General features: G+C 44.0%; 2 protein-coding genes across 2 annotated transcripts; both read left to right on the top strand.

The window, feature by feature from the left end:
* The first annotated feature begins 1,216 nt into the window (after positions 1 to 1,216).
* On the top strand, positions 1,217 to 4,902 carry paox (polyamine oxidase). Its single transcript, XM_062463757.1, has 10 exons — positions 1,217 to 1,523; positions 1,879 to 2,055; positions 2,282 to 2,409; positions 2,506 to 2,693; positions 2,819 to 3,009; positions 3,198 to 3,367; positions 3,501 to 3,586; positions 3,740 to 3,852; positions 4,045 to 4,199; positions 4,428 to 4,902. The coding sequence occupies exons 1-10, from the start codon at positions 1,352 to 1,354 to the stop codon at positions 4,578 to 4,580; spliced, it is 1,533 nt and encodes a 510-aa protein (XP_062319741.1). The 5' UTR covers positions 1,217 to 1,351; the 3' UTR covers positions 4,581 to 4,902.
* Positions 4,903 to 7,511: 2,609 nt separating this feature from the next.
* On the top strand, positions 7,512 to 10,880 carry mtg1 (mitochondrial ribosome-associated GTPase 1). The gene is made up of 11 exons (XM_062463750.1): positions 7,512 to 7,715; positions 7,876 to 7,942; positions 8,032 to 8,134; positions 8,244 to 8,330; positions 8,414 to 8,470; positions 8,818 to 8,908; positions 9,007 to 9,068; positions 9,164 to 9,260; positions 9,472 to 9,553; positions 9,640 to 9,752; positions 10,102 to 10,880. Exons 1-11 carry the CDS (start codon positions 7,613 to 7,615, stop codon positions 10,197 to 10,199), a joined length of 960 nt encoding a protein of 319 aa, XP_062319734.1. The 5' UTR covers positions 7,512 to 7,612; the 3' UTR covers positions 10,200 to 10,880.
* Positions 10,881 to 11,592: the final 712 nt, after the last annotated feature.

The following is an 11,592-nucleotide window of genomic DNA, read 5'->3' as shown; positions in this document are numbered from 1 at the left end:
ACAGATCCTCAACAGCAACAACCATGCTCAGCTGCACCAGAGTAACCACACACACACACACCTACACTCACACTGCCCTCTTCTGGTTGTAGTTTGTGATGATCACTGTATCACTGTAACAAAACAGAGTTGTCCAGTTGTATGCTAGTCTAAATCAAATCAAATTTATTTGTATAGCCCTTTTTACACGCAAGCATGTCACAGAGGGCTTCACATATGCCCATAGAACTGCCCCTCAACCAACCTAAACCCTCAAGGAAGACAAGGAAAAACTCCCAAAAAACTCTCAACAGGAGAAAAAAATGGAAGAAACCTTGGGAGGAGCAATTCAGAGAGGGATCCCCTCCTCCAGAGACGGTTGGTGAGAGAGAGGAGCAGAACACAGGCTAAACATAGTCATACAGTGTCGATGGGTTTTTAAAACACCAAAATCCATTGTTCAACTTTATAGATGTAGGACAGGACCGGGAGACTCGCGACCAGGTCCAGCGTTGGCTGACCGACGACCAGGCAGGTGCTGACAACTCAAACCCCCCACACCACAAGGGATGTGTGTGGGGGGGACACAGAGAGAGGAGAGCAGGGATTAGAGAATGCCAGGAGCAGCTAACAGTTACAGTCATAATAGAATGAGATCCCCACCGGTCTAGTGTGGACTGGTGCAGCAATTTAACAGAGCAAAAAAGGGGAATTTGATGCAACCCCACACACCAAGACAGCGACAGCCCCCCTCATTTGGAACATGAAATCTGTTCCAGGGGAAGAGAACTCTAAAATAAGTTATACTTATAGAATAAGGATGGAAACAACCCGTCCCCCGTTGCCTCCAACTAGTAACATACTTACCTTTAACAGTCGTAGAATTGACTAAACAATAACGTTTTTAACCTAATTTTAAATGTCGAAACAGTATCAGACTCCTCAATTGAGACGGGTAATTTGTTCCAGAGAAGAGGTGCTCTATATGAGAACGCCCTACCTCCAGCTGTTTTTTTCTTAATTTTGGGAACCACCAGATAGCCGGCATCTTGAGATCTAAGTGTCCTTGCGGGGCAATAGGGTGCAAGGAGACTGGAGAGGTACAGTGGTGCCAATACATACAGAGATTTGTAGGTTAGTAGTAGAACTTTGAAGTCAGCTCTGGCTTGGATAGGGAGCCAGTGTAGAGAGACAAGAGTAGATGTTATGTGATCAAACTTTCTTGTTCTAAGTCTAAGAAAATGGCACTACAGTATCCTTCAGTTTGCGGAACTAGAAACATTACCACGAGTGTCCGAAGTGCGCCCAGCTGACGCGGAAGACATAGTGTGTTGCTCCCCGTCCCCGTTTCTTATCGGACCAGCGACCTGTTATGAAAAGTGAGGCTAGGATGGCTTGTAGTTTAGACTCCAGGATAGTTATCATTGGATGTGGAATATCAGGCATTGGAGCAGCTCAAAAACTAATTAAGAATGGTTTTCGCAACGTGCGTATCATCGAAGCTACTGCGAGGAGCGGGGGAAGGATTCGCACAGGGAGAATGGGTGAGTAACGGATTGCTCTGGTTCGTATGAAATGAGCAGCAGCGCTGTTTTACGTGTTTATTTCTTATATTGTGCATTGGAATTGGACTTTGACTGCGCTTAGATTAATCTTACTATGAGTTTCGAACTGTTACCATATTTACCAGTAGATTAGTTCTACCAAAACATACAGTTACATGTAGTTCCATTCAGATGCATTTTAAAGTCAGTCTTTTATTATTAACCTACAGTAACCTACCACCCTTTTACACTATCTGGCGCTCTGAAACAATAAGATCTGGCTAATGATATACATGTAATAAAACTCTCGCTATGCACTGTCAAGTAATAAAACAAACTCACTTTTATTTTAAAGGTAACAACATTATAGAGGTAGGAGCTAACTGGATTCATGGTCCATGTGAAGAGAATCCAGTGTTCTGCCTGGCCCGTCAGTATGGCCTACTGGACCCTGAGGCCCTAACCCCTGAGAATCAGGCCATGGACATCGGAGGACACCCCCCATGGGTGCCCAATTGGTTCAGCAGCTCAGGTTTGCACTATCCAATACTGAACATGAACGGTTTATGTTAATAGCCTACAACATTCCTAGGCTTTTGTTTCACATTCAGATCAAGACCAAACATGTCTTTTTCGTAAATGCTGGGTAAAATGCAACAGTTCTTTTTACAGTGATGTCTTGTTTCGTCTGTTGCCCCTGGGTTTGATCAATCCTGGTGTGAGATGAATTATTATGAAGGAGTACACCTGTGCCCTAGGGCGTAAGCTCGGCGTGGACGAAATGGCTCCAGCTGTGAGCCTGTTTGCGGAGTTGCTGGAGCAGAGTACAGACTTCACCCAGGGAGGAGAAACCTGGGCCAGCGTGGGAGAGTTCCTACGCGCACAGGTGCATCCGTCACCCCCCTCCCTCCCTCTCTATCTCTTTCGTTGTCTCTCCCCGTTTTATTTTTTCTTATCAAGAAATCAAATGTGTGTGTGTTAGGTGCCTAGGCAGGCAGCCAAGCAGTGGCAGGGGGAGCAGGCCTCCACTAGGGCGCTGCGTCTGTCTATGGTCAGCACGCTGCTGAAGACTGAGTGCTGTGTGAGCGGGACACACTCCATGGACCTGGTGGGTCTGGGGGCCTTCGGACTGTACAAGACCCTGCCAGGCCTGGACTGCACATTCCCCAGGTGGGCATACACACACACACACCCACACACTCAGATACATTATCAGCCATGGTCTATGGTACACACGCTGTCTTTGGGACAAATGGCCTAGTCCTCGTTATGTTGCTTTCTGCTCCCCCTCACAGAGGCTACGGCGGCCTGATCGACAACATGATGAAGGAGCTTCCTGGCGGTATAGTGTCCTACAGGCGACCTGTTCACTGTGTTCACTGGGGCAGGGACAGGACAGGGGACACGGGGCAGGCCCCCGTGGTGGTGGAGTGCCAGGACGGGGAGAGGATCCCTGCTGACCATGTCATCGTCACTGTTCCTCTAGGTAGGTGACGTCACACACACACATACATACACTTGCAGACACGTCTGTAATCGACATCTCGTGGCCTTGTGTTGGGGCGACCTTTTAGGACTTTCCCGCAAATGGTTCCTAGTTGTTCCGTTGCATATGCATGAGGGCAGCGGCATCTAGTCTGTTGAACTCGACTCTATTTTGCTCTATGCTGACAGGGTACCTGAAAAAGCACCACGCCACCCTACTCAGCCCCCCTCTCCCCCTCCACAAGCAGCACTCTGTCCAGAGGCTGGGCTTTGGCACCAACAACAAGATCTTTGTGGAGTTTGAGTCTCCCTGGTGGGACGCCGACTGTGAGGTCATCTATCTGGTGTGGGAGGATGAGGTGTGTGAGTACACACACACACACACACACACACACATGCAAGCCCACACACACGCCCAAAGACACACTGCTTTTGACTTTATGTTGTTGTACAAACACGCACACCTGTAACTGCATTGATGTCCGCGTCAAGGTGGACCTGGTAGACCAGGTGTCGGATGTGGAGAAGTTCTGGATGAAGAAGTTGTTTGGCTTTACTGTGCTCAAGCCCACTGAGAGGTCAGTCAGACCCACACTGTAATAGTGCTGTATGGAATATGAGTGTCTTGCTCATATAGTGTTGGGCTTCTGTATTCCACTGTGCATATCTCTGCACTCACTCTCTCTACCTGTCCTCTCACCCCTCCCTTCCTGGTCCTGTTCTGTCCTCAGGTATGGGCATGTGCTCTGTGGTTGGATAGCTGGTCACGAGTCCGAGTACATGGAGACTCTGACTGAACAAGAGGTGACGCACTCCATCACACACCTGATCCGCAAGTTCACAGGTAAACCTGAAAATACCATCATTGTCTGTCTGAACTTCTGAATATGTTCGAGTTACGCCCGTGTTCGTGATGAACTGTTGTCACTGTGTGGAATTGTGGCAGATGAACTTTTTGTATTTTCAAACTATTTCAAGGGTGGTTTTGCCTTTTTAAAAGACACAAGTCAAAGTCTACGTGTGTGTGTGTGTGTAGGGAACCCTATCATCACTCCACGAAGGATTCTTCGTTCCCAGTGGTTTCTGGACCCCTGGACGTGTGGCTCCTACAGCTACACCGCAAAAGGCTGCTCAGGCCAGGACATAGACAACCTGGCAGAACCCCTCCCCTCCAGGGGGGGGCAGTCACAGGTACATACACACACGCAGTGCAGTCTATGAGTGCAGTGCAGGCACTGTATACACACACATGCACTCAAAACACACACATGCAACAAAAAAAAAGAAAACGTCCATAAACCACTATGATAATAAAGTACCAATCAGTATAAAGAATAGGTAGCCATCTTTGACTATGGGGATGTATCCAGGATCTGTCTCCAGCTCCACATGGTGTGTTTACTGTTCTGTCATCCCTAGCCCCTGCAGGTTATGTTTGCAGGGGAGGCAACCCATTCCCGCTTCTTCTCCACCGTCCATGGAGCACTGCTCAGCGGCTGGCGGGAAGCTGACAGGCTCATCTCACACTACTCCTCCCCCAACGTGTCTGAGCCAATGAGATCAAAGCTTTGAAGAAAGAAGAGCAGTCTTGAGCCTCATGTCTTGAATCTAAGCCAAATGTGAATTAAATTATTGTACCAATGGAATACGATATGTAAACATACTAAAGACAGTGATGAAATTAAGGAATATTACTCATGAAGCAGATCTGTTGACTGAAAGATTTTATGGATGATAATGATTTTAGTGATTGTTAAAATCAAACAGAATTTAAGCCACTTGGGACGCTTATTAGTAATCATACCGTTATAGGTAATGTTTTATTATTTTATTGATTCTCAATAATCAAAATCAAATGTACATAATGTACATTCATATTTTGCAAATATTTTTTTATAAATACGTAATGTCTTCTCCTTTGCAACTGTGATAATAAATGTATACACAGTAAAAGTGCAATGTATTGTGTGCCCCAGCAGACAACCTAATAAGATAACATCTGGCACAACCGATTGTTAAGATATGTTCAGCATGGGCCTGCCTCAAAGGACCCGAGAAGGTTTTGCATATTAAAAAAAAATCCTGTTCAACCAACCAAAATTGTTCCATAATCCATATGCAACCAGCCAAACCTGGTGCTGTAATGGGTGGGCTCAGCACAGAAAGTCTGTCTTTCTACTTAGATTTTGCTATTGATGGTCCTCTTGCATATGATAACAAGTATGGATCATGAAATTGACAGATATTCCTTAGATGTGATAGAGAGGGAAGTAATACAAAACCCTGGTCAAATCAAACCTCTTTATTTTGTGTTGATGCCAACATGCTTTTACTATTCAGTCAGAAGTATGTCATTGTGTGACATATTATTTGCTTTATTAAAGTTAGGTAATAAACTTAATGTCACAGGTTAATGTAGAGGTCCATTGGTGTCCACCAGTGCAGGTGGTATCAGGGCTGGGGCGTAGGGCGGGGCAGGAAGCCCAGCGTTATCTAGCAGCAGGGTGGTCAGGTCTAGATCTCTGGTCTGGTTCTCTGGGTCCAGAGAGGCTAACTTGTCCTGTTCATTGGTGCTGTGCTCCAGTTCAATTCTGTTTCCTTGTTGCAGAAAAAATGGGTGGGGATGGAGGGTAAGAGGAGAGGGAATGGTCCCGGCTGGACCTATTCTAGCATGAACCTACATTTACAGAAGGCATCTGATGGGCCCAGGCTGGATGTCTGGGCTTTCTTCCGCTTCTTAGCCTTGACCAGAGACACGTTTCCCTTGGCAATGGCAGGAAATAGGCAGGGAGGTGCTGGTTCACGGACAGGAACCACCTTGGGCTCGTTCATCTCAGCCCTCCTGGTCAGCAGCGGGACTCGGTGCACTAAGGGATTGGGCTTGTTCTTGGGACCCGGCTTCACCTCTCTGGTAGGCGCTCCAGCCAGGTCCAGCTCCTTCTGAACCAGGTGAGATTTGCTGGGCTGGCACCCAGGCTGAGAGGGGCACACAGCGCTGCCATGTGGCTCAGAGATGCCAACTGGGTGGCAAGGCCTTTGTCGAACAGGACATGCTGGGTTGCTAGGTCGATCTTTAGGAGTAGGCCAGAAAGGGCTGTTTAGCCGCACAACCGGCTTAGATGTAGGCACCGGGTTGCCAGATCGTGCAGCAGGTGGAGGTATATTCCCAGGGTTGCTGGGACGAGAATCAGACAGAAGAGTAGGACGTCTAGTCTGGATCGGGGCCAGGAGGTGCCGCATAGGCTTTGCTTGACGGGCTGCCATGATGAACTTGTCGGTGTCGACATCAGAAGTTGGGGGAGCCCGGGGGACAACGGTCAGCATTGGGAGGGCAGAGTGCCTTGAGATGAAGACTGGGGCATCACCGTCTTCTTCGCTCCCTTGGGGCAGTCTGCTAGAACACCGTGGAGCACACTTGGACCTTGTCTCAGCCCTTTTCAGACCGAGTTGTCTCATGATCTTCAGTTAGGCACGGAAGCTGAGATCTGATAAATAGATGTTTGTTTTATGCACTTATCTCTTTATTCCATTTTAATCCAGATCATTGATTCTATAAAAAAGGTTTGTCCTCAACTCCTATTAGAGTTCACTTTTATCCAGTTGAAGTTTTAGAAGTCTGTTGAAGAATGAGACAATTGCACTTATGGCTTCAACTAATCATCCATACCTTTGTATATTATCCTTTTTAATTCCAGAAAATTATATTATTCAATTGAGCCAAGAACCAAGTTTACCATTTTTAGAAAGCAGCTATTTTTCTTATCTTTTAAAACGGGGAATGTCAAATGGCAAATGATCTGGTTTCTCAGATGACATCTATATATTGGAGTATTGTACATTGTGACGCAACAATACACCAATCCCGTTTGATGTCGACTGAGTTCACGAAAGCCCCACAACAACCACCAAATAGCAGTTTTAAGGAATTTAAATATAGGCCCTTTGTAATTAAATACATTTGTGTTTTTATTTTTTGTTATAGTAACTTTATTTACAAAGACCTTGGTATCACCCGTGTTACCCCCATTTTGTGGGTAATTTGTTATTCCATGTTTATTAATGATTCTCCTTTGACTTTGCTTCAAGCTGAGTAGCTGGCGGGTGGGGTGCTTGGGTCAATTATTTTATTCAGTGTCGCGATTTCAAGTCGGCATATAAACTGTGTAACACAACAATATTTACGAGAAACTTGTCTCAATAATATTTCCGGTTTTGCGACCATGCCTTCAGAATAAGAGCTTGACCCGCAATTTGCCGAAACATGGTGGACTAATAGGAGCAATTTATCGTAGTTAATAATGCATGTAGAACGGTTGTAAAAAGTGTACAAATTGTGAGATTTATGATATATACTGGGAAACTTAGCATATAACAACATGTGCATACGGTGTATATAAAAAAAAAACTGATTCAAAAAATGCCTTCTGATACGTTAGCACATGAATTTGTTGACCTTTATTTTGAAGTAAATTGAAGAACTCAACCGGAAATTAGATTCCTTATCGAGGTTGGCTTCGAGGTTTTAACCTATGGCAAAAGTACGATCTGCAAATGACAATGACAAAAGCTGAAAAGGCATATTGTTTAACCTAAATATACCTGCAATGAAACTCCATTTAGCACTCCGCAATGCTGCGAAGTTCCGAACCGTCTTTGACTTTGGAGAGCGGGAGGTGGCACATTGGTTCCCAGGTCATATGGCAAAAGGTTTGTTAACATGTTCTAGCTACTGTACCGTTCATTATGTTTGCATTATGTATGTTATGATGTTTGGAGAGATGAAAATGTTTAATACATGGTTATTTGATTGCGTTGATATGGAAAAGGCTAGCTAACGACCTGGTGCTGACATCCCATTTCCCTTCAGGAATCAAGCAGATGAGAGCCAATGTGAAGAACGTAGATTGCATCGTTGAAATACATGACGCCAGAATATCCTTCCATGACCCCCGGCTGGCTATAAAGCTAAGACTTAAAGTGTGGTAAACTCCTTTGGTGCCAAATTTCCTTAACTAGAGCACATCCCATTTTCAGGCAGAAACCCTCTGTTCCAGGAGAGTCTGGATGTCAGACCCCACCTGTTGGTGCTCAACAAGATGGACCTTACAGACCTGTCCAGTAAGCAGGTACTGGCCACCAATCTTGCAACACCTGAAACACTATTTGGTTGAGTAAGATTCCAGATAACTGAAATGCTGTGCACCATTGAATATGTTATTGTGGTTGATTATGTAGAGTATCCTGAAGCAACTGGAGAGAGATGGGGTCAAAAATGTCCTATTCACAGACTGCTTCAAGCAGAGAGATGAGAACATAAAAAAGGTAAGCGTGTGAGTGAAAGAAACACGCAAATGAAGAGTAGAGAGATTTAGGAGAAATTAATATATGTAACTGCATTGTTACAGTTGGTTCCTGTGGTGACTGAGTTGATTGAGAGCCGTCCACGGTTCCACAGAGAGGAGGTGAGCTAAAATCCCTATCCGTGATTGATTATTTAATCGATTACGTTGATTGATGTTGGTCATTGAAAGTGCAATGACAACATGATTTTGTCTCATATAAGGGTTATACAACTTCTTCATCATCTGCAGTAAAACATATTTTCTAACACTTAGTCCTGCAAAAACACATTTGTTCTATAGACCTTTTATATTGACTCACTGTGAGTTTCTGTCTACTTGCCTGTGCTATGACCTTCTGCAATGGAACAATATATATATATATTTGTTTTTTTATATTATCTAAAAAAAGAAATATGGTTTATCCCCTCATTGTGAGTGATACAAGAAAATGTTTTTTTTCCATTCAGGATAGTAATTATTGCTTGATGGTGATTGGAGTACCAAATGTCGGGAAGTCATCACTAATCAATGCACTGAGGAGGATGCATCTTAAAAAAGGTACTTATAATTTTGCTTCCTTTCAGGAGATCTTTGAGTTTGGTCTTAGCTAGATGTATGGTTTGAGTTCAGCCCGATCCTAACTATTCTGCCTTCAGGTAAAGCGTCAAAAGTGGGAGGGGAGCCAGGTATAACCAAGGCAGTCCTCACCAAAATCCAGGTTGGTGCGACTGTAATAGCTGTAGACAGTAGGGCCTATGTATCATCCTATTCATAATTTCCTTCACAAGGTTTGTGCATGATGCCTTTCACCAGGTGTGTGAAAGACCAATCATCCACCTTCTGGACACACCTGGAGTCCTTCCTCCCCGGATCCAGAGTCTGGAGACGGGCATGAAGCTGGCACTTTGTGGTGAGTCCAGAACTGATACGGTACTGCAATGGCACCTACTGTTCAAAAGCTTGATTACCGGCCAGTATGTTCCAGGCCTATTATTAAATATGCATAAAAATGACACCCAAACTTGTCTTGTCTTCATATCATGATACAGCAGTATACAAGGTGTAACTACACACAGAAGATACTGTGCGATTCTTATATTACTCTGCACATTCTATCTCAGGGACAATATTGGACCATCTAGTGGGAGAAGATGTCATCGCTGACTATTTACTGTTTTCTCTAAACCGGCTGGAGAAGTTTGGGTACAAGTCTTTTATCTCCATAATGTGCAATTGATCATCTTTGCCTTACATGTCCCTATACAGTAAAGTGTGTCTGTGTTCTGCAGGTATGTAGAGAAGTATGACCTAAGTGAGCCGAGTGATGACATCCAGCAGGTCCTCAAACGTATCGCTGTGAAGCTGGGCAAGACTCAGCGGGTTAAAGCCCTCACTGGAGTGGGTAAGACCCAAGGCCGTAATCATAATATACACATCCCCCCCAATATTCAAATCTGGTCAAAATGTCCCCCCCAATATATTGATATAAAAATCTAAATACAAATATAAATGTGCTACGCTACACCAGGAAACCACACACGCTGTCCGAAATTATCATAACAAATTTAATTTGTCCCCCGCAATGTTGAATCCATGGCTACAGCCTTGGTAAGACCAGTAGAACTAGTGTTCATCACTGCTCTGTTTGTATATTGTTTCCACACATTACTACAGAGAATGACAAACTTGGGAGTTTTGTTATGTCCCTTAACACTGGTGGACTGATCTAGTTTGTGTTTTGTATTCCTCAGGTAACATCACTATCACAATCCCCAACTACACGGCTGCAGCCTATGACTTCATCAGAACCTTCAGGAAGGGTGAGCTGGGACGAGTCATGCTAGACTGACCCCAAACAGACTTCTCCCCGACAGACCCCCTGCAAAAGCAACAGAGATTGAACACAGTCTACAACCAGGACACCTGTAAAGTCAACTCTCAGGGTGTGCTGTTTGGGTCAAACCTTAGTCACACGGTTCAGAGACAAAGCCACCTCTCCTCAGGTTGGTGAAGAAAGGAAGAGGATTCAAAAGGCATTATCCACACTGTCCTTTATCATAGGGTAATCTCAAACAGCATTTCTGTCTCGAAATCTCAGACTTCTCATAACATCTGTGTACATAAGATATGTTTATTACCACAAAGACAGGGTGACAATAATAAATGCTGTATTTTTATGTACAGTACAGTGTCTTGTTTACACAGTTTTTTGTATAGTAATATAGGCAGCATAATACCTAGGGCTCCCCCATAACATGGAAAACCTGGAAAAGTTGCACGCTTTGTAAATTGTGATTTGCAGACCTGTAAAGGTCATGGAGACAAACATAAAACATTCACCTCTTTATTTTTTTGTTGTTAGTTTTTTAACACATAAGCTTACCCACATGAGTGCACAGTAACATCTGTTTGGAGACCTATGTTGGATGAACCTAATTTATGCTCACTTAGAAATGTACATGCAAAAAAGTAATGGAAATAATGTGTGGTCAAACGTAGATAAATACTTGGATAAAGACATTGCTCCTGAGTGTCTGCAGTGGAGAAAGTTTCTACTCATCTCTCTCAGGCAGTAGCAGACGCAGGACCGAGGAATCTCTTTCACCAGATGAAGTCTATTCAAACACAACTAGGATTTGGACCCTACTGTGATATGCGCCTTGTTCTCTGGGAAGCCAAGGGGATGAATATACTGTGGTACAAAATTACGAATATATCGGTAGTGCAGTATAAAATAAGTCATTTGGAACACAGTGTTGATTAGACAGTGCAGGAGATGAACGGTCAAGTCACGTAGACAGTCACATTTACCATAGGCACAGTACCAAACTGGTTCCAACATCATCACTGAGGTCAATCTAATAAGGATATGAGCAATTCTAAAACACTCTTTTTAGTAGTTCATACTGTAGTTACATAACACAGCCAAACCAACAATGGATAAATACATTGTAAACAACATGTGTATAAAAGCCATTCCGGTACTAAACAGACAAATCTTGTTAAATTATTGACAAATATTACCTATTCACAACTGTTACAGTGTCTAGTATGAGTTTGCTGGCACTACGTTTTGTTGGCAATTATATATGCATACATGGTAGTAAAGCTTTACAGACATTAAAGATCTGACAGTGGTGTAGGACCTGTTATGGACAAGTGATAGTGACAATGTTAGTCAAACTTATGGAGCCCTGAGGCCTCCGATAGGGTATTCTAAATAATCCAGTTCTCTGTACCAA

This window comes from Osmerus eperlanus, chromosome 6 (assembly GCF_963692335.1).
Source record: "Osmerus eperlanus chromosome 6, fOsmEpe2.1, whole genome shotgun sequence".
In the NCBI taxonomy this organism is placed as follows: domain Eukaryota; kingdom Metazoa; phylum Chordata; class Actinopteri; order Osmeriformes; family Osmeridae; genus Osmerus; species Osmerus eperlanus.
This window is presented reverse-complemented; position numbering and strand designations above follow the sequence as displayed.